The 22,364-nt window shown below is 38.6% G+C and overlaps 1 protein-coding gene across 2 annotated transcripts in view; it reads right to left on the bottom strand.

Moving 5' to 3' along the window:
• Window positions 1-22,364, bottom strand: part of LOC135778571 (ADAMTS-like protein 1) — a 150,073-nt gene that overhangs the window by 59,251 nt on the left and 68,458 nt on the right. Inside the window, exons 1-2 of one of the 2 annotated variants that reach the window (XM_065288951.2) lie at window positions 7,588-8,127; window positions 1,519-1,646 (exon numbers count right to left, since the gene is read on the bottom strand). In XM_065288951.2, coding sequence (XP_065145023.1) covers window positions 1,519-1,646; window positions 7,588-7,641 — 182 coding nt within the window. In that variant the 5' untranslated portion in view covers window positions 7,642-8,127. Of the gene's footprint in view, window positions 1-1,518; window positions 1,647-7,587; window positions 8,128-22,364 lie in introns of those variants that run through there. The other variant, XM_065288950.2, reaches the window with a different exon arrangement.

The raw sequence follows: 22,364 nt of genomic DNA, 5'->3' as shown, positions 1-22,364 counted from the left end.
CAGTTTGTCCTGATTCTGCAGATGTGCGTCCTTAAAAGAACCTCGATCCGCAACTAGTCCTGACGAACTGCTCTGTTCCCATGCAATGACGGCTCTTTTAACTCACATTGTAAACAAAAATCCCTTCCCCAAACCTTGCCAATTTACTCATCCAGCCCCCTGCTCTCAGAAATCAAACCACAGGCCTTAAAAATCCAACTGAACCTCAAACAGCTCTTAACATAAATTCACAGGGGTCATCTTTACAATGTCCTCTTTGCCGGTTTATTGAACACATGCATACATGAGCAGCTTTGCAAAGATCCAGGCCAAAATGAAATCGCTCTTTGCATAATCAACCACAAGACAGAAATGTTCTCTCTTTGGCAGCCAGGGTGTTGTGCCAGACTGTATTAAACATGTTCAGTATGTGAATAGACCCTAACAAAATGAGACCACTGCGTGATGCTTTGAAAAGGTCATGATTTTATGGGAGCAAAAGATATACGATTGTTCAAGATTTCGAATTTTATTTTGAGAGTGATTTTGCCACAATGGCAACACTGGAAAACCTCGCCAAAGTCTTGATGTGACAAAATGACGCACGTCTGACCTCTCTCACGCAAAGCTTTTTCAATACCTCAGAGACCTTTATTGTGCAGTGGGACCCATAAAGTGTGGCACGTACAGTATGAGGTCACTGAATAGGAATTCCAGTCAATAAATGTGACAAAATTTTTATGGAAAACATGGTCTTGTGTGCCACAGCAATCCCCTTAAAATTGGTTTCCCCCTTTATTTAAACCAACCCCCCTCCACCAGTCTGGCTTAAGTGGATATTCAAAATCTCAGCTGGACAAAGTGGCCTGTGATTTATTGGACATGCTTCATGCACTGTCGATAATCAAGCTTTACCGGCCGTGTTGTCTGGTAAAATATGAGACCGAGACTGGAGCCATTTTTGGAGGGGAAAACACAATAGATCTCTCTGTTGACCCTAAAGGAGTCTTTAACAGTCATATAAAATGTATTTACAGTATTTCTATTACAGTGCAAGAGAGACCTGCTCTTAGGAGATTTCCACGTCATTTGGCTGGGGTTAAGCTACAGTATGCAGAAAGAGGGACGTGCAGACTTTTATCATGTAGAGATGGATGGATAGCAATCAAACACCAATCACTATTGAAGATAAAAGATTACAACTCACCCATTTAGAGCCTTTTTATAGTTTGCCCAATGATGTTTTCATAGATGCTGTAATTTAAGAGTTTGGTGGAATTTAAGTATAATGTGGACTGAAAGAACAGCCCAGTCCAGCAATGCTAGTAGTCAAAATCGCTTTTTAACCATTATTTTGAAATATCAGCTATTCGTTTTTCCTATAGGTGAACACTTATACTCATATGATCATTCACGTATGGTTTTTTTTTTTGTGTAGTGTTGACCCTATTCTGTCCTTCTGATATATTACAAATTGTACCGATGGCTATGGAACGTACAACGGGACATTAGAATATAAAAATAAAAATGTTGAAGTACTTGGAGCTGAGGCAGCGTCTGAGTGAATAGGAAGCTCCTCCTCCACAGGTACGAGAACATTCACTCCACGTTCCCCAGGCATCCCAAAGGGTGTCCCTATCTTCTTCTGATCGAGCTGTCCGAGAACTCTAGAGAGAAAGAAAGAATATGAGTGATGAGGGAATCAGTGAACTTACCAATAAATAACCAAGTCTCATACAGAAAGTATAATAGTACCTTAAAGGAACACGGCAACTTTTTGGGACTTTAGCTTATTCACTGTATTCCCCAGAGTTAGATAAGTCCATACTTACCCTTTTCATCTCCGTGCGTCCTGTAACTCTGTCTGACGCACCCACTGCTAGCCTAGCTTAGCACAAAGACTGGAAGTAAATGGCTCCAGCTAGCATGCACAAATAACAAGGTCATATGAGACAGCCTCTTTTAACCGTACACATACTGGTAACTATATTCTCAAAAGGCGAAGCACTGCTACAGTACTTGGGCAGCGAGCAATTCACTCAAGTAGCAGTGCTTTGCCTTGTGAAAATGGAGTTCCAGTATGTATACATTTAAAAGATGGCTGTGTCCCATATGTCCTTGTTATTTGTACATGCTGCCTGTGACTATACAAATCATAAATAGGAAAATGTTGGCATTATTTTGACACTTATTGGGAGCAGTATGCTAGCTGGAGCCATTTACTTCCAGTCTTCGTGCTAAGCTAGGCTAGTGGTGGGTGCATCAGATAGAATTACGGGATGCACGGAGATGAAAAGGGTATGTATGGACTTATCTAACTCTGGGGAATACAGTGAATAAGCTAAAGTCCCAAAAAGTCGGTGTGTTTCTTTAAGCACCTTGGTGTAGCATGCGCACTCTTAAAAATAAAGGTTCACAATTTCACAAAAGAACCATTTTTTGGCTAATATGAAAAAAATTTAAGAAGATTTGTTTGAATGGTTCTTTGATGAACCAAATATGGTTCTTCTAAGGCATTGCTGTGATTTTAAGCACTTTAATTTTTAAGAGTGTAGATACAGTCACACGTAAATTAATATTTACATAAGTGATACCTGGTATACATGATATAAAATAATTTTTCACATTTTTTAGGTTATTGTGTAATGATCCCGAGTAATGCACCTGAAATTTTAATATCTGTCATATTCCGAAAAAGCACATACAGTGCTGTTTTTATCGTTTATAAAATCATATGCTTATTTTATTGTCAACATCAATGCTGTTGTATTTGCCTCTCAAGGCCACCACAGACACATAATAAAATATACAAAGAACTAGTTGGATATACGGTATGGATGAAGAAGCAACCCTGACTGTTAATTGTAAACATAAACTGAGAGCTAAAGGGGAACCAAAAATGCACGCAGCTACATAAGGCAAGTACAGTACAGCACATCATGGTGCCAACTTAGTTGTAGATGTCTTTGCAAAACTGATACCGAATGTAAAAGTGACTGAAAAATAGTACAATGGTTCATTCAGTCTATGGGCGTTTAGCCTAATAAGTCTAACCAGTGAGCCACAGTCGACCTGTCAACACTTCCTTCTGGTTGGCCAAGAGACATCATTGTAAAAAAGAGGAACAATAAGATCCCAAATAACCTCAATGACTTCCTGCACAGAGATGACTCATCTGAGATGACTCATCTTGCCAGCATTCAGGCAGAGATATCTCCTGCCAGTAGTAAATTGCTTAATGTTACCATTTTGCTTTACTAAAAATAAATGTTAGATACAATTGTATAATATTAGATAGATACCATATCTAAATATTGTACATATTGGCCAATTCATACTGATCGAACAAATGTGTTGGGTCAGTATGAAACCCCTGTTGGCAGTTGTTGGACCAAAGTAAATGAGACTTTGAAATGTTGGGGTTTGTTGAAGTTGGTTGGATTTGGAGTTGTTGTTGGATCAGTGTGAATTAGCCTTAAGAGTGAGCGATGCTAAAGCCGAAGGTATACCTGATGACATACCTGATGACATCATTTTCGTCATCAGGATGGTCCGTGGTCGGCCAAAATTTTTCACACATATTATCGTTTTTTTTTTCACTTCTTTTTTTCACTTCTTCTTTCACGGCCTGGTAGAGTAATAATTTGAATAAGAAATCATTTGTGTTGCGTATGTGTTGGACACGACCATCCGCGCGTAGCCGCGGTGACGCACCAGGCACCTAAAGGTCTCGTTATAGTTGTGCGTATGTCCTTTGGCGTAGCCGCGATGGCATAGGATATATGTCGTTTTTTAATATATATACTTCTGCATCGCCCTCCGCATTGACATGCAAACACACATGGAGACCACTGGTAGGCAGTATCTATGCATGGTACCACAGTAGCAGCTCGACCATCAATGAGGAAGCAGCTTGGCAAGTTTAACCCACAATAGAAGAAGAAACAGCAACTTGTTGTGTATGTTTTAAGACCAGCAGTGATGGAAGTAAATAAACAGCGACTTTTGTTGCAGTTTTTGCTAAATCACTCCTCAACTTGGCTCATCTTTGTTCTCCACGTCTCAAATGGAAATACCTGACCCATTTTTTTACCTGACAGTAAGGGTTCTAGTGGACCAATCACAGTGCATGTGGTCCGCGTAGAACTGACGCGCTGTTAAAAATTTGGCAAGGTGCACTTCAGGCTACGCAGAGCTATGCAGAGGCTACGGATAACCTATGGCGTAGCTACGGCGTAGACCTTACGCACGACTATAAATTGGACTTAAGGCGTAAATGAATAGGTAAAAAAATACGATAATTTTGTTCATTTAGAAAAGACTCATATCATAAGTATGACAGCATCTAAATTAATGTTCTTTATTATCTCTGAAGTTCATCTAGACAAATGAGAATAAATGGAGATCAGTTCAAGACTCCTGCCGAAGACTGTCTTCATAAAGTTTCAACAACTGGTCTCAAACTATGCTTAAATCTAAAGTTCAATATAAAAATGTCCTCCAGAACCTTTAACATAACTTTTTGTCTAATTAGCCAACAATAAGCAAGGCCTACAAAGCTATGTTTACAAGTAACAGAGTTAGGGAAAGATGAACACCATAAAAGAGGATCATATATATATATAACAAAGTGAAACTGTCGACTACTGTTCACATTTACGAGTTAGTCAAGTAAATACAAAACAGGTGTGTTTTCAACAGATTTGTGCTATGCTATCCATTTAAAAGCTTTACACCTTGCTAAATGTAAATAATAAAACTCATTAGTATCCATTTTTGTTTTCCTCAGAGAATTTTTGAGCAACATTTGTAGTTGATGGCCATTTTAGCATAACCTAAAAGTAAAAGTTCAATCACAAACCCTTGCAAAATGTATGAATAATACAGAAACTGATTTCTCACAATTGCAAGTATACACATTAAAAATCTGGGGGTGAGGCGAGGCCAAAGAAAGCAGCTTGGTACCGGCACGAAAGTGAATGGAAATGAATAAGATCTGTAAGGAAATGGTTGAAGCTCTCATGTTCCCTTCAGCATATTTCAGTCAGATGTCAGAGTCATCCTTTTCATAGAGAAATGTTATGCCTTTCTTAACAAGCTCCAGCCAAGTTCCTTCTCCGGTATAATTGCTCAGCAAAGTATTTGGCAGCCATGAGATACGAGGAATAAATCCGCTTCCAAGATCAATATTTTGAGAAGATAAATTCAGAACTTGCAAGGATGATGTGCATCTCAGGCATGTCTTGACAACCAATGGGACAGCAGGCTTGACGTTGGAAGCAGGCCAGAAAGCACAGATTAAAACCCAATGCTCCTTTCACCAGGGACTTATCGCTCTTACACGGTTTCGACCCGTTCCTGGTCAGGTGTCTAATTGGACAGATAAATGTGGTGTTGGGTTGTCATGCTGAGATCTTTCCAAGTCTTTGTTTATTGGTGATATTGCCCTTCTTTCTTTAAGAAACACATTGGTTTGGTTGCTTTGCCATGTGACTCAACTGGTCAATGGGTTTGATGAGCCCATAAATCAACCGTGGTGACAAACTTTTGTTTTTGTTACTAGCTTCCCAAAAACACCTTAAATTAGGAGCCTTGATGGCCAAACTCAGTTGGGGCTTGGACAGGACAAAGAAACTCTATGAAATAAAGAGTCTGGTATGATTGATCTGGGATTGCAGAACTATTGTGGTTGTCCTGCACCCCGTAAATGTCTCCAAGACAGCCATTGTGTGTAGTTCTTGCGAACATAATGGATATTTCAGCATTAGCCAACATCACAGACGGAGACCATTCAAGTCTGTGAAAGACCAAACAGGAATGCGTTAAAAGCACCTGTCTTTTCAGTATTCATGCGAACCCCATACAGGCAGTGCGACTGGTGGGGTCCCGTCGCATCAAAGTCCCTTGAACTTTCGTGAAACTTGCAGATGGCTTTGTAATGGAGAACTCCTGTGACCCGCTCACACCTGCTCGGGAGGCACCAAAGTGGGCACCAAACTGGGAAAGGTTAGGGAACAAAAATGAAACCCTTTCAGGCAAAACTATATCCTTTGAAGAAGTATTTTTCATTGAAGTTTTCTGACTTTATCCCAACAGCATGGCATATTGTTTAGTTTTGGATGATAAATGGCTCAAGTGAAGAAAGGAGATACAAGGTAATGATACATTCGGCTTATTTTTCTTGGGCCCGGTAGCAAAACGGCTCATTATTTATCTTGAAATTCCAAATGAGAAGGAAAGTTATAAACACACTAAATATTTGCGATACGAAAATATAATTCTGAGATCTAAACATACTTGATGGACTATAGAAAAAATTGCAAACTTGGCTGCCTAAATAAACCTTACTTCTGATTTTTAGTTTCCCATCCAACAATTACCAAGCGTCCTGTGAAAAGCAATCAGTAGATTTACACTCAATTGCAGACTTGACAAATTTACCAGCATGCATTTGAAGGCCATGCTGAGGTTTTGTGGGAACGATCTCAAGTGTTATAAGAAACATTTTCAACCAATCAGAGCGTTTCACAACAAAACTGGATACAGTAAGTCATAGATATTTTACTTAACTCTTCACCAATCAGTTTTTACTATGACTTTTACATGCCAAATTAACCCTCCTATAAATAACAATCCCACCCTTCCTCTTCACCCTATGCCTCGGGAGCTTTCTATACTGTACAGACATATATAATACTTTCCATTTCCAAGCCCTGCATCCTGGATTGAAGCGATATGAAAGATAATTTCGGTTCAATAGGGCAAAACTGAAATCCCACACCATGGAACAAACCGAGCTTGAAAACGTACAAACTCAACGGGACTTGTGAAATTGATTTAGGATATTTGCTTGCTTAGAGAGCACCCATTGACAGGCTACAGAGCCCGGCACAATGCTCACTTTCACAGACCCAGGGTTACATCAATATACATGGAATGGGCTTTATTTAATTGGGAAGTCATATGATTACCTCACATCTGTTTAAGCTCTTGCCTGCCTCTCGGTTCCTTGCACTCTATTTGGTCACATCTCACAGAGACGGTGGCGTAAAAACTGAACCCGAATGACAGTTTTTGAGAGATCTCTACTATTTATATTGAGAAACTGAGATAGAATAAATGTATATGTAGTTTAAATTAGGGCTGCACGATATTGAAAAGTGTACAACAACTAAATACTGTGGTATATGGTTTGCAATGTAAATATGTAAAATCTATTTCAATTACAATAAAATGTGAAAAAAAAGCATAATTATCTCAGCTGGAGAGATCTGGATTGCCCTAAAACTTTTTCAATACATAATAATTTAAGTATTAAAATCATTCAGTTATCCCTGCGATATGTATACCTTGCGACACCCCCCTCAGTATGCCTTGCGGTTTGTATGGATTAACCTTTAAAGTTTATATACAACAGTATTTATCTGTCTAATAATCTAGAGATATTATAAAATATATATATATGCTCTTGTGCATCTAGAACTAAAATCTATGCTTCTTGTAAAGTGCCAATGCTTGATCAATCTCCAAACTTGATCAATCACTTTTAAATATAAACCGTAAGAAACAAAAGAAGACTATACATGAAGTAAAATGATCTCACTGTACCAGGAGGAAGAGGAAAGCCAGGAATACAGCAGCAGTTACAGTGGATTGGTCCATGACTCCTGCGGGGATGCGAGTATCAGAGAAGAGCGCGTGTGTGAGTGTTAGCCTGTCGCGTGGACTCTCACTTTTGGTGTCCGCTAGTCTGTGCCTGCTCTCTTTCTCTCTCTCTCCATTCTCATCTTCGTTCGTCCCTCAACCAAAGCAATCAGAGGGGGGCTCTGAGCCCCAAGAGCCCCCCGGTCCAACCTGCCAACCAATCAGAGGGGCCCCAGTCGTGCATGCTAAAGCAAACACTAGACTCGCTCCAACTGCAGTTTCACACATTCACACACACTCTCTGCTGTTATTCCTTCGAATCCCTCCAGTATTTTATGCTCTTCTCGTTCTCTATCTAGCTCGACTTCTCTCTCTGCCTTGGTATTTTCATTTTTATCGCTTTCTCGTATTACATCCCACGAAAATATCTGCTTGCGTCTTCTGATTCTAGCTCATCTGTTCTGATCTGTCTTCCAGCCAGCAAACAGCCAGCTCACAATAGTCACCTTGGAAAAACCAGTGGATGACTAAATCTTTGAAAATGTCCACATGAAAACACATACACACACACTCTCTCTCCTGCTCTCTTCTCTCTGCTGCTTTTCAAGCTGGTCGTATTGCATGACCCATTCGCATGAAATGAAACAGCCTCATCAAGCCGTGGCAATATATCTGCTTCCTAAATTGGGGCAATTCGCTTGCTTTTTCAGCATAAAGGAAAAATAGCTGGGAACTTCAATGAAAGTCTTTCATAACATCTGCTTGCCGAGGTTAAGGACGTGTTGTCGGGGGGAGAATGGGAAGATATTGCCATATGTTCCTCCATGGGATAGTTTTCAGGTCTTTAAAATGGGATTCACCGAAAAGAGCTTAGGCTAAAAATACATTGACTAGATGGGAAAAGATCAAACCATTTCAGAGTGCACCCATTACAGCTCATGCCATCTCCAGTGCAAAGATTGGCAGATGTCCTTTAAGTATGTATTTCATATGCTTTGATAGTTCCTCAAAATTTGTTATATATTTAAGTTTTGTTCATGACTTCGAGCCCTCTAATAATGTCATATTACACTTAAAACAGTGAAGTACAACGTAAAAAAAATTAAACTAAGCCATTAAATTAAATTAACCCAGAAAATGTTTAGATTTGACCCAATAATGGTTTAAAACAACCCAGCATTTGTTAAATTACAACCCAGTGGGGTGTGTTTGTCTCTTTTTGACCCAACGCTGGGTTGAAAATAACCCAGCATTTTTTAAGAATGTAACAACATCATTTACTCTTAAACCCTCATGTCACAGTAAACCTGTTTAACTTTCCTCTGTGAACACAAATTATTTTCGAGGAAATGCAATATGTCAGCTGTACATTACAAGCACTTAAAGGGATAGTACACCTAAAAAAAATCATTTACTCACTTTTCATGTTATTTCCTGTATTCATGAATATTAGCTGACGTCACTCACATCTCAAACTTGTCTTCCGCCATTTTGAGTACCTGAAGTGGTCGCAAAAGTATTAGAAGCTATGCCTTCAATATGTTGTGAGCATCAAAATTGCTATTTTCACAACACTAAAAAGGCTCGACACAACATTATACTTTGCTCGAAGTATCACCTGTGTCTCTACACGTGAACTCGAGCATTGAGAACATTGTTTGTGTAAACAGAGTTTACTAAAAAGAATGGTTTTGAACAACTGACTTTGGCTGTTTTGGTGTACGCTCGGCGCCATCTTGCCAGTCAAGATGTATCGATCTGCAAATGCGACGTAAGGAGGGAGGAGAGTAAAGATGGATAGCTCCTAAAGCATAGTTCCATATAAATGCATGGATAATTTGTTGCTTTGTCGCAAGTGAAAAACAATACTGACCTTCTAGTTGAAAAAGGAGCCTCATTCATTCGCATTTGTAAATCGATTCTTTATGTCTGGCAAAGATGGCGAGCGGACACCAAAACAACCAAAGTCAGTTGTTCAAAACCTTTCTTTTTAGTAAACTCTGTGTACACAAACAATGTTCTCAATGCTTGCGTTCATGTGTATAGATTCAGGTGATACTTCGAGCAAAGTTTCATGTGGTGTCGCGCCTTCTTAGTGTTGTAAAAATAGTGGTAGTTCGGTAGCAGCGGATAGCGGCTGAAAGAAGGCATCAGGGATCGAGTAGGCATCACACCCTAACAATGATATTTTTTGAAAGTAGCATTTCTTTTCATTAGAGTCGAGGTGCGACATGTTGTCTTTCGCAGCCATTTCCTGTATCCGTACGAATCATAGATAAAAAGATAAGAAATCCGTAAATCGTAGCAAGCTAGCTAATGCTTGTCAGTAGCCTACTGGTACTCGGTAGGTACTCAAGATGGCGGCAGTGCGCTGGAAAAAGAGCGGATGACTTAAAAGGTCACATGACTGATATTCATGAATAGATGTCGTTGTTCTGATGAACACAAAGAAAGATATTTTGAGAAATGTTTGTAACCAAACCGTTTGTGGACCCCATTTACTTCCATAGTATTCTTTTTTTTTCTACTATTAAAGTGAAAGAGGTCCACAAATGGTTTGGTTACAAACATTTCTCAAAATATCTTCCTTTGTGTTCATCGTATTCATAGGATATTACACAAGTATATTCACCCTGTGGCACATTACCACCTACATGAAAACATTATCCAAAGAAAACTGCAAATCAGAAGCCGCATAATTACTATCGAATTAAGGCCGAAACAAACCGAATCCAAAACGAACAGTCGGCGACTCTAATCACAATACAGAGATGGATAACAAACCCATTCATTCCAAGCATACATGTACTCCATTAGGAGTCCACAAGGCATTCGCATACTTGTGAATACGCCAAATTAAAATAAACGCTTGGATGGCTAACGGGTGAAATGAAGAGCATGAAAAGGAAATGAGCTCTGTGATTGGCACTTCTTGTAGACTAATCTTCCTGTCTATAAATAAAAAGACAGGCCACCAAAGATCTGAATCAGGGTTTTTAACCTTGCAATGCTGCTTCAGTTCTACAGTTTTAAATACAGGTAGTTCCCATCCTTAAATTTGATAAAAACAAAAAAGTAATTTTTTTACATTTTTGGTTGACTCTATTACCAGACGTTTCACATTTTGGCAGCTATTTAAAATCACCCGAAAGCCCAGGATTGTCTAATAAAACACTTCAGACCGTTTAGGTCATGTGCGTTTCCCTATGAGCTGTACTGGATGGATTCTCGTTTTGGAACTGGCGCTAGTTTGTGTTAAAACAAGTCCCCTGGCAAGGGTAAGGTGCTTGAAATACAGCATTGCCAAAATAGACTACATATCCATGTTTTACGGACCAAACGAAATGATGTAATCCAAAGGGGTATGCTATCATCCAATCCTTTGTGCAACGTACCAGGGGGTGGTGATAGATAATGGAAATTATGCAGTAAGGTTAACAAAATCCTAGAATACTACAGTAGCAATGTCTCCAAAAGACACTACAATAAAATAGTGGAGCAGGCCAGTTCTGGATGAAAAATACAAATAAATCTGGCTTGGCCTTACACTTACTGTACGGTGTGTTTGTCTACTGTTGTTCAATAAAAAAATCCAGGTTTTTTACAGTTTTCAGTTTTATAATGTCACTTACAGTATTTTTGAGTGAAACTACAGGGTGGGGATTTTCTCCATCCGGTTGTGATAAAAAGACATTACAGTATATACCAGAATGGAGCCGGGTGATTGGAGGAGAGGGGCTGAAAGGTAAGATGGATTTGTGAAGGTATTCACATAAACAATTTGACTCAAAATTATTTGTTTTTATTTCAAACTACACAGATAACACACAGATAACGTCCATAAATATGGACGTAGTGTCTCTGTGATATCACCTATAGGTTTGTGAAGAGCTTTCTTTGACACCAATAGTTGACTGGGCTTGCCATCGCCATGTTGGAATCGCCTAACTGTGCATCACTCACGGATATCCAAAAATGGGTAAAGAGGCGGGATGTGGGGGATGTTGAAGTGGCTGGTTACTGAAACCATGCCCGTTCAACGGTAGTGAAAGCAGTCATTTAAACTGATGAGTGACAAAAAAATTCACCCCCTCACAGTTATCATGAAGGGCAAAATTAGCTATACAGACCAAATCACTTTTTGTACCAGACTGTAAACACATTTATTTCTACATTTGGCCATTTTTACTTGGGAGTCTATGGGAATTGGCTCCAAAAGGGAGTCTCTAGCGGCCAGTCGATGACTGTTGCAGTTTAAGTCACTCCCGTGTTGGCTTTGCAATAGAGATCGGAAGGTTGCCCCTTGGTAAATATGTATTATTTAATGCTATACATCCGTGGCATAATCTCAAAGCTTTAACAAACTCCAACAAACAATAAAGTCAATATTTGTGGTTTTGTTGGAACAGTGTGTCAACCCCTACTGCTGCTTGCTAAAGCAGTGTGAACCAGCCCAAAAAATATCAGTTTACTGTATGTCACCGCCAACCCACAAATCCATTGTTCTGGCTAGTAACTTGGAGAGATAAATGAGTTCATGAGCACTGATGTATTCATATACAAAGGCTCCGCCTGTACAGATTGAGAGTTAATGTCAATGCTGGAAGAAGAAATTCTGGGACCTGATGCTAAGCCTCATCTTCTTCCAAGGCTCAACTCCCATGAGAAAAGTGAAACAATTGGGGTGGGACAGACGGCAGCCTCCGTTCCAATAAACGGCATATGTGCTCAGGACGTGACTTACACCCAAGTCATAATTTAGACACTTTCCGGGCATCAATATAAAACTTTTCACCAGGAAAGGAACTTTACAACCTACTTCAGAAATCAACCACAAATCCCCAAAACGGAGGATTAAAATAAAAACGTAATTTTGTGACACCCTATCTCATTCATTTTATTTGCACGGTGTAAAGAGAGAGCCTACAAATAAAGAATGACAGAACATGGAATATTAATCCAGTAACAGATACATTGACCCCTTCTTCGGTATATTTACAGAGAGCTCTTTCCATAAATAGTTTTTATGGAAATCCGAAGGCACTTTGATGAAGCTCATATAACTGCTGTGAGGAAAGCGAGCTCCACAACTGGGGGCTTTGGCATGTTATTCTTGAACCTTTCTCCGGCACATTTTTTACAGTGACATTCTTGTACCTCACACCCATGGTATGTTTTTACCATAATTACGCGAGGGCCGTATAACAAACAGAACGTCATTTTTATCGCGGTTATCAACGATACCATCATAATCACATAATCATACAGGATTAATGCTATAATCATAACGATGATGTTATACTATTCCACAAACTCCTGGTGGTTCAAGAGAAGGCGAGGACGTTTTGATTGGTCACCACAAAACGAGATGAAACATTTTCCCATAGCGGGACCTTGCTGGTATTCCAAAGATGATAGATTTACAGACTCATAAACAACTCTACCGAGAACACAAACCAGGCCTGAATTTCACAGGCGGTGCTATTCTGGGTAAATATTCTCCACACGGGAGTGACCAATGCCAAGGTAAGTGGTGCAGCGCCACACCTCCAGGCAAGACTCTGAAAGCACGGCACGGGAAAAATTCCGCTCTTTACATTGCACCCATGGATTTTGGGCAATTTTTTGCTGGAGTTTACTTCTAAAGTACGAATAGTAAAAACAAACAAGAAATATCAAGAACACATGACCTCAATTTCCTGAAACATGTTTGTGAAATAAATTCAAAGACTTCCTTAAACCTTTGACCCTACCAGTCATGAAACCAACAGCAGGGGAGGCACGACACGAAGCTTAAATTTGATGTTTAACAGATTCCCTACTCAGCTGGTCTACACACCCATCAGATGTGTACACATACATGTGTTAAATTTATTTAACAATGCATGTGTTTGAGAAACATTCTCTGAGACAAACACGCAGCCTGTATGATAGATATCGTGGTGGGTGTCGTGCAGGCGTGACTGTTTAGTCAAAACAAAACGTTGAATGATGGATTTAGTCCCTGATCGCTCTTAATTTTGGGCAAACATAATCCATTGTGTATACATATTTGTGTGATTCTCGTGAGATAAGACTTATGAGGTGTCATGAAACATTTTGATAAAAAAGTAAATGCAAAGTAAGAGTATCAAATTAAGAAGCATATACAAACATATCTTCATGTACTATTTTGTACATGATTTCAAATGACATCATACAAACCAATTTTGTTGTTTTTTCCACATTTAAGGGGACAATTTTCATTACCGCAACTGGATTTGGGTTCTTTGACATGAAAATATTCATAATAAAAAAAAAAAAAAAGCTTCAGTGCATGTTATACTATAAACATTTACAGTACAGAAACATGTGGTATTTGGTGATCATTAGTAAATGTAGAGACAATAATAAGGAATAGAAATGTGTCCAAGACCAATTTTCTCATCCTCTGCAACAATTTTCAATCATTGTTTAAGCCCTCAAGGAACTAACATTTTCAAAAAAATAAATATTTGTTGGAAGGTACATAATTGACTGTGACACACAAGATGGCTACCAGGTAAGAAGTTCTTATTTTTTCTCTCCAGATAAAAGTTGAAATTTTGTTTGTCATAGTACCTAGACAACTTTTTAGTTCTCATTACCGAAACATGAGTTTGTAAATGCATATATTTAATGTAATAGCATGTTGCGGTAATGATAGTTTTTGATAATGATAATCTAAAAAATGTAAATAATTCTATAGGAAATATTTTTTAAATTCCCTACAAATAATGGTTATAGTAAGTTCAGACCTTAATCTTATATGTGCAAAATAAAATTGGCTTCAAGGGCTTTTTAAAAAATCTGATGCTGGACACCTTCTGGATTTCGTGAGAATTACCCATTTGCCTTTCCAATTGTTTTCACGTTTTAAAGATGCACACCTACTTTATTACATTTTTTAAAAAGTCTTGTAAATGTTGACAACATCCATGACACTAAAGCTCTGTCCGCGTCCCACACTGATTCATGCCATGTAACGGGTTAAGTTAAGGACAAAGTTTCTGGAATGGTTCCTTTCTCATTAGACCGTGCATGAAAGCATTCTCGTGGGAGATGAACGGTCGTGAATGTCTGCTGCCCTCCATCAAAGTCAATAAGCGAAACTGATGGCCATCGAGAGAATATGAGGGCATATTATCGTATTTGCTTAAAACATGAAACCATTGAGGAAGAGGACAGAATGGATTATGTCAGTGTACACACAAAGCCCCTTCAGTACTAAGACCTTTGGGATCAGAAGGGTTGGAGCGAATTAAGGTAAGTGCAGGGCGATAGCAGAAGCTCATTTCTGAGTTGATGAAACAAAGCTGAAATTATCCCAGCGCAGAGCCCTTCACCGTTTGTTTGTGAAAAGCGAGCACAGAAATTCAAAGCACCAAAGGGAGTATCCATGTAACTTAAAGTTGTTTATTCCTTTGGGAAAGCTATTGAGCTATCAGCTTTGTAAAACGCTCTGTGCGTTGAAACTGGACGGCTTAAGCACTGCAGTATGGAGAACATTTACAGAACAGAAAATTGGCCAACATTGATGCTTACAAAGCAAAAAGAGTACTTATCAATGTGTAAGTGCAGGTGACAATTTCACCCTTTTAAAAAGTACACGTTTGCACCTAAAGAGTTCATACTAGTACCGCTTTTATGAAATTGTTTGGCCCGCTCCAGCCCGCCCCGCACCACTGTATCTATTTTTACAACCCACTACGCACCTGTGAACATTACATACATAATAGGCATTGTAATGTAAATGAAAACTGGCTTTATTTCAGCCTAAAAGTGCTTGGAAACAGCCATTAGATAACATTGCCATGTAAACTAGGGACAACATGCGTTTATGAACCTTAGAAACCAGCATGGTCATATTAATAACAATATAAACATTTACAAAGCAGGGTTTGATATTTCTGAGAACCTGTCCCAAACATTGAATAAACAGCTTGACCTGATTTCTTTTGATGATGTAAAATCCCGACCTTAATTTTCCCCCGCACCTCGTCTTTCATCTTCACATTTTTTATTTGTTTGTTTTGCTGTTGTGGCTGGCGGCGGGAGCTGCTTGTTGCTACGTAGGCCTACATATTGTAACTTCATCAAAGAACCTAATTAAATATGTAAACATATATTGCGAAATATTTTATATAGGCTACAAGGAATTGCAGACAACATACAAGTTTATTTTTTAAGTTTTGATTTTTAATTTTATGAAAATAATGTCATTAATGACCCTCATTTGGTTCCAAACCTGTAAGACCTCCGTTCATCTTTGGAAACACAGTTTAAGATGTCGTACGTCAGCAGCGTCACTGTGCATGCGCATTCGCAACAGACCCGAAAGAGAAGACAATGCTTAATAAAGTGGTAATTTTTGTTATTTTTAAACCAAAATGTATTTTTGATGCTTCAACACATTCTAACTGACCCACTGATGTCACATGGACTACTTTGATGATGTTTTTATTACCTTTCTGGACACGGACAGTATATCGTACGTAGATTTTCAATGTAGGGTCAGAACATCTTAAACTATGCTCTGAAGATGAACGGAGGTCTTACGAGTTTGGAACGACATGAGGGTGAGTCATTAATGACATTATTTTCATTTTTGGTTGAACTATCCCTTTAATGACCCCCCAAATAAAGTGAACATTCCTTTACCCACCCCAACCCGACCCCCACATCACTAGTGTACATATCTGGTAGCCTTACATATTCGGAACTGGGGACCATTTCTACTAACAGTGTAAGTGGAGTAATCCACTTTGCAATTTTATGTTTTAAACTGAGATGGCAATACAAAGGCAAAACTTACGGATTGCAGCTTTATTGTTATCCCAGATAAATGTGCAGAAATAACCATTCTTAAGTTGATATGCTAAGGAGCGTAAACCGTATCAGTAAAACAAAAGTACAAACTTCACCATTAACTAGGGTTAAAGAAATGCTGTGATTTTATTTTAAAAATATTGTGATTGTAAGTTGAATTGCCATATGATATCTTCTCTGTGAAATCGGCAAATATGCAAGCAATGCCTTTTGTCCTCAATTGAAGTCACATTTTTCCACGGAAAGTAATATATTATTACTGAATATAAAAAAATAAACCAAAGTGCTTTTCCACAAAGCATAACTCACCAGTCCTGACCTCATTCCGTTCACCGTCAGAAGTTTAATGAAATTACGGAGGGAAAAACAACATGCCTTGCTGCTGTAATTGAAACAACATATTTGCATTCGCTGCAAGGCCAGCAGACACTTTGGCCCAAACACGTGAGATCAAAGCTGACATTTAAACATGTAAACCAACCGAAGAATAAACAGGGACAATAATGATACTGTCATCAGTCTCTGGAGTCCTCCAAAACTTGAATGTGGGAATAAAGAGTGGACGGCCTGTAAAGAAACCTATGGAAGCTATCCAGTTACCAATGCAGTGGCTGTTCCCAAATGCAATGTTGCATCACTGAAAAGAGGTGGGAAAAGGTCAAACTAAACAGTTTATGAATGTAAACAGACATCTGTGACATCAAAAGAATGTAAATCCGACACACACCACAGGAAAATTGCCTCTGAACCAAAAAAAAAAAAAAAAAAATGGAAGTTACATGACAACCTCCAGAGCCTCCAGTTTCGTACTTGGCTAATCACATTACTTTAGTGGACATACAGGTGTTTTATGCCATACATTTAAGCAGATTTTGGTAGCATTCCAGGTTGAAATCTAAAGCTAAGAGAAATGCTGGAAGTATAATTGGCATGAATATGTGCAATACATTTGCTGGAAGCTTTTCTGTTGAAAACATCACAGATTCCTACACACATCCAGGACATCTTACTGCTGTATGGGATGACTCCCACCATTTCCATAAAGATACACAATTGGGTGACACAGTGGGTGCCTCACAGCAAAAAGGTCCCAGGTTCGAGCCCCGGCTAGGGCAGGTGCATGTTCTCCTTGTGTCAGCGCAAGTTTACTCCGGTTTCCTCTTATACAGTAAGCCAATTGGAGATACAAAATTGTCCCTCCCCAACCTTTGTGTGGATCAACTTGTGTATTAACTGGTTCTCGCCATGAATATAGCCATAGATGCTGGAATGGTGTGAAGAATAATTAAATAGAGCAATAAATTAAATAACCATCTACAGTAAATTACTCAATTGATATGACTTTCAAATAAATGTTTATTCTTTTCAGTTAATGCCGATAAAATTGGATTACCTGGTAAATTGGTAGAAAGTTTAGGAAATTTCTCTTTGACTGGCATTCAGATTCACCATGTCTGTGTTTAGTGACATCACAAATTTTCCATGATATTTTATCTGAACCAACTCAAAGCAACTTTTTCCTATCATGTCACACTGACCTGCTTCTACAAAACAGATGTTTGGTTTTGTGGTGTAGCACAGAGTTCTGACGGGTGAATCGTAAAATTTTGATGTAACGGATGGAATAATATTACTGTTTCTTTGGCTGTGCGGATGTGGGACGGGAATCAACAGGTATGGGCCGACCCAAAGACAATTTTGACTCTATAGGCATCTGTTTTTAAATGGTTTTGTGCTTATTTGTCTTCATGCTTTGTATGAACACGTTTAAGGGGCCCTATCTTGCACCCAGCGCAACTGACTTTGTCAGTGACGCATGTATCATTCGTATTTTGCACCGGCGCACAGCGGGTTTTTCCCTCCACAGACGCACGTTTGAAACTAGGTAATGAACTTGCGCTCCCTGGGCGGTTCAGCGCAAAAAAGGAGGCGTGTTCCGGCGCAAACCATCCCTGATGCTATTTTGCAGTTTCAAAAAACAATTGTGCCACTGACCAGAAAAAACTAGTTTTAAGTCAGTGGTGCGATGCGTGTGGTTCATTATGCTATTTTAAGGGCGCAAGCTTGACCATAATGTATAGCGTGCACAACGCGCACACACTTTGCTTATCTAATCTACACAGATGCAACAGTTATTTTTGCAAATCATAAATTGTTACAATAAAAAATATTAATACACGAGATAAGGGAAATCATAGTGGTGAGCATTGTGGTGATAGTTTTTATTTATTGTGTGGCTGCGTTAAAAAATTATCATGCAAATAACGAAATATTTTCATAAGTTTGTTGTGTGGCTGTATTACGTTTATTTTATGTTAATAATAATTCAAATGTTTTCATAAGAAACCTTAATGTATGTGAACTTGATTTGTAAGTGTACTTTCGGGTTGGACTGCTTGCATTTCTTGGGTGCCGCAGGGTGGACGCAGCGATGTCCTGTGCTGGCGTCAGGTCCTGTGTAGAGGCAGATCAACCTCTTGTTACACGGCGTGCCCGATTTATGCTGGCAAGCTTGGGATTCCCCCGTCTCCTGACATCATTGTAGCGCTTGCGGCGCAACGCCCTGGGGATGCCAGCTGATGAAACAATTGTGGCTATTTCCTCCCACCACTGTTTAACCGACGCTGATTTGGGCGGATTTCTCCCATCCCCATACAAAACAACTTCTCTGTCTTTGACTACTCACAGTCTTTATGTCAAACGGGACAGGTCAGGTATGGAATTAAATAAAATGCTGCTATTGGATAATAGGTCGTGTGTTCTTTTAATTACTGTGGGTGCGGGTTTACCAAACAGGACCCATGTAGAACTCACACATAACTGTATAGTTTCCTTACATCTCTTTATAGCATGAGAATATGTTACTTTTTTACATGATTCCGGTTGAAAGCTAAGTTTTACTGGAAACCAATCTCTGGAAAGAAGCCCGACATACGGTGATATGTCCCGAAAGGTCTATTATGTTTTTAAGTAATGGTACTGATGGCTGAGTCTGACCAGACTGTTTGTCATGACTTCTCTTAATGGAATTGGGTCTTTATAGTTGTTACCTCGAATGACACTGATACTTTTATTACCTCTTTTTGGGATTCTTTTGGGATTACGTCACAAAATCATCTGCTACTGCTAATGTATGCCTGTGGAAAAAGTATTTACCAGTTTAGCTACGACTGCTGGTTATTTTATCGGGTTTGTACCTGCAAGATCAGCACACAGTCAATTCAGAATATCAGAATAAAACGAAGAGCTCATATACAAAGGCCTCTAAGTGCGTTTGATGTTTTCTTGTGAACGAGGATTTTTTTATATCAAACTCTTAATGGATTAAGCCAACAAAACAGAAATAAAAGTATTTCTGTATGGCCTGAGGCTGGGATTAGAGAGATTTTATTAATTTTTTATATTTTTTGGCCATTTTGCCTTTATTTTTTTAACAGTGAATGAGGAGAGGACAGGAAAGTACAAGGAGGAGAGAAAAGTATGGAAGCGGCAAATGCTGGGGATCAAACTCGGATCACCGCAAGTGCGAAAGCACCACATGTCGGAGCGCTCCCCACTACACCATCGGCTGTGACGGGATTAGAGAGATTTAAAGCGAAAGTATTTGATGAATGTATAATTTGTGACAAGAGCATTAGGTTAATATCTTTATCTAATTTTTGACGAAAATGGCGTTTAGCGGCTTTTGCATGTAAGCTCCTCAAATATAACTACTTTTATATTAAAATATTAACTACTTACAATTCAAATTTGAACTTGTAATATTGTAGATTATTAAAACAAAGATATTTAAAAAATAAAATATAACTAATTATGATGAAACAACATATAATTTTCGCTATGTTGACCTGTAACGTGTTATAACAATAAATCGGATTAATCTGATAGATCTGATCTGACCAAGTGAGGCAAATATTTGCAACAAAAAACGGCAAAATGATCCTAAACGCATATTAAAAAAAGGTATTCTAGTAATATGATGTGCGGGAAGGGGAAATCGCTTTGTTTTGATATGATTAAAAAATGAAGAGAAATTGAGCTGCTATATAGTGTGAATATTGTATTTGGTACAAAGGTTAAGGAGTTCCACTGTGAAATCATGTTTGATCTTGTATGTATGTTACACCCTGTCAGGTTTCAGGCTTTAAACCATACAGAGATTTTGCGAGGAGCACATGTTTTTAATTTTCTGAACCGTGGTTGTGTGTTGATTTTGGCCCATTAGGTTCATGAGGGAGCAGGGTGCTGGCATGAAGGGAAATGGTCAATGTGATGGTCAAGTCATGGAGAAAAGACTAACATGGGAAAAAGACTTAACAGCACAGAACAATAAAAAAAGTTGTAAATGGAGCAGCAACGTGTGACCATAATAACAATCTAAATAAACATCAACCTCATGTACTGATATTACATAAGCATCCATGCTAGTAAAGATGAAAGCACAGCACTATACTGTAAGTATGTACAGTGTTTATGCATCCCCTGGTTCCCCTTTTTTTATTCAATAGATGCATCTGTTGTGGAGTTCCTCTCTTGCAGCTACTTCCTCTCGCTCTTTATGGGATTGCAAAAATAAAGCTGTCAATCAAACTGCATAGCACATACTTACACAGCTGTGAGGTGCATGAGACAAAGTAACTAATCCAAGATCATTACTATAGTTAGCAAATACAACAGAACAGATTTACTGTTAACCTTGCCCAGACTTAACCAAACGTACCAGCATGCAGTGTGTTACAGATACTAGAGCATCAAATAATAACATTTAAACGGCATGCTTTTGCTTGTGATCAGCACACACAGGCACAGTGAGAGGAAACAGTATATATTAAGTCCAACAAAGTCCTGCTGCAATGGATTTTATGGAAGCAGGATCTCCATATGCTTTTGCAATCAGACGAATGAGCCAATCGAAGACTTCATGTAGAGACAGCCACTAAAGCAAGCTGCTGAAATCTTTAATCTCATTTATTAACGCCATGGTCCTCACCATACACTACACACACAGAGTATACAGTACTGGTCAAAAGTACAGTGCTTACTCATTCTTTATTTATATTCCACATTATAGAATAAAATCTCATCAAAACTTTAGAATAACACAAATGTTATAATACGTATTATGTTTGGACTAAAAGCATCCAAAATAGATCAAAACTCTAGATTTTATCATATGTTAATTTATGTTATATTTTATTATCTGCAATGTAGTCAACCTTTGTCTAGAATTAGCAAAATCGGCATTGTCGTGGTTGGATAGTGCAGAATAAGGGGTGGTATTATCCCCTTCTGACATCACAACGGGAGCCAAATTTCAATGACTTATTTTTCACATGCTTGCAGAAAATGGTTTACTAAAATTTAATGGGTTATCCTTTGTCACATTTTCTAGGTTGATAAGCACTGGGTACCCAATTAGCACTTAAAGGGGCTACTGTCCCAATGACAGCTTTTGTACCCTTTTTCTGAGAGTGTACTCGTGGCTTTTAATCAAGAAACACTTCTTATGGCCTCACCCTAAGAAGCATTTCAAAAATATTGAAGGATGTGGGCTCTGATTGGCTGCTTTTTCTTTAATATTAAGTTATCCATAAAAAAATCTAATTAAAGACATGAATTTCATGAAATCAGGAAATCGAAAGTGCTCAGAAATAGCAGAAGAAATTATTTAGAAAAAAATTATTTTGAAAAAATTGAAGGCGCTTTTTGGAATAGGGTATAAAAAACTCTCTTCATATTCCAAAAAAGTATTATAAAAAGCCTTTATTTAAACATGGCTATATAAAATTAAAAACATTAAACTGGGCAGCAACCCACGTGGGTTTTTAATAATTTAAACACACATCCAGATAAAAAGATTTTCAAGATCATGAGAGACATTTCAGTGAAGTGTT

Source organism: Paramisgurnus dabryanus, chromosome 2, assembly GCF_030506205.2.
Source record: "Paramisgurnus dabryanus chromosome 2, PD_genome_1.1, whole genome shotgun sequence".
Classification (NCBI taxonomy): domain Eukaryota; kingdom Metazoa; phylum Chordata; class Actinopteri; order Cypriniformes; family Cobitidae; genus Paramisgurnus; species Paramisgurnus dabryanus.
Note: the sequence above shows the minus strand (reverse complement) of the source record. Positions and strands in the feature narration are given on the sequence as shown.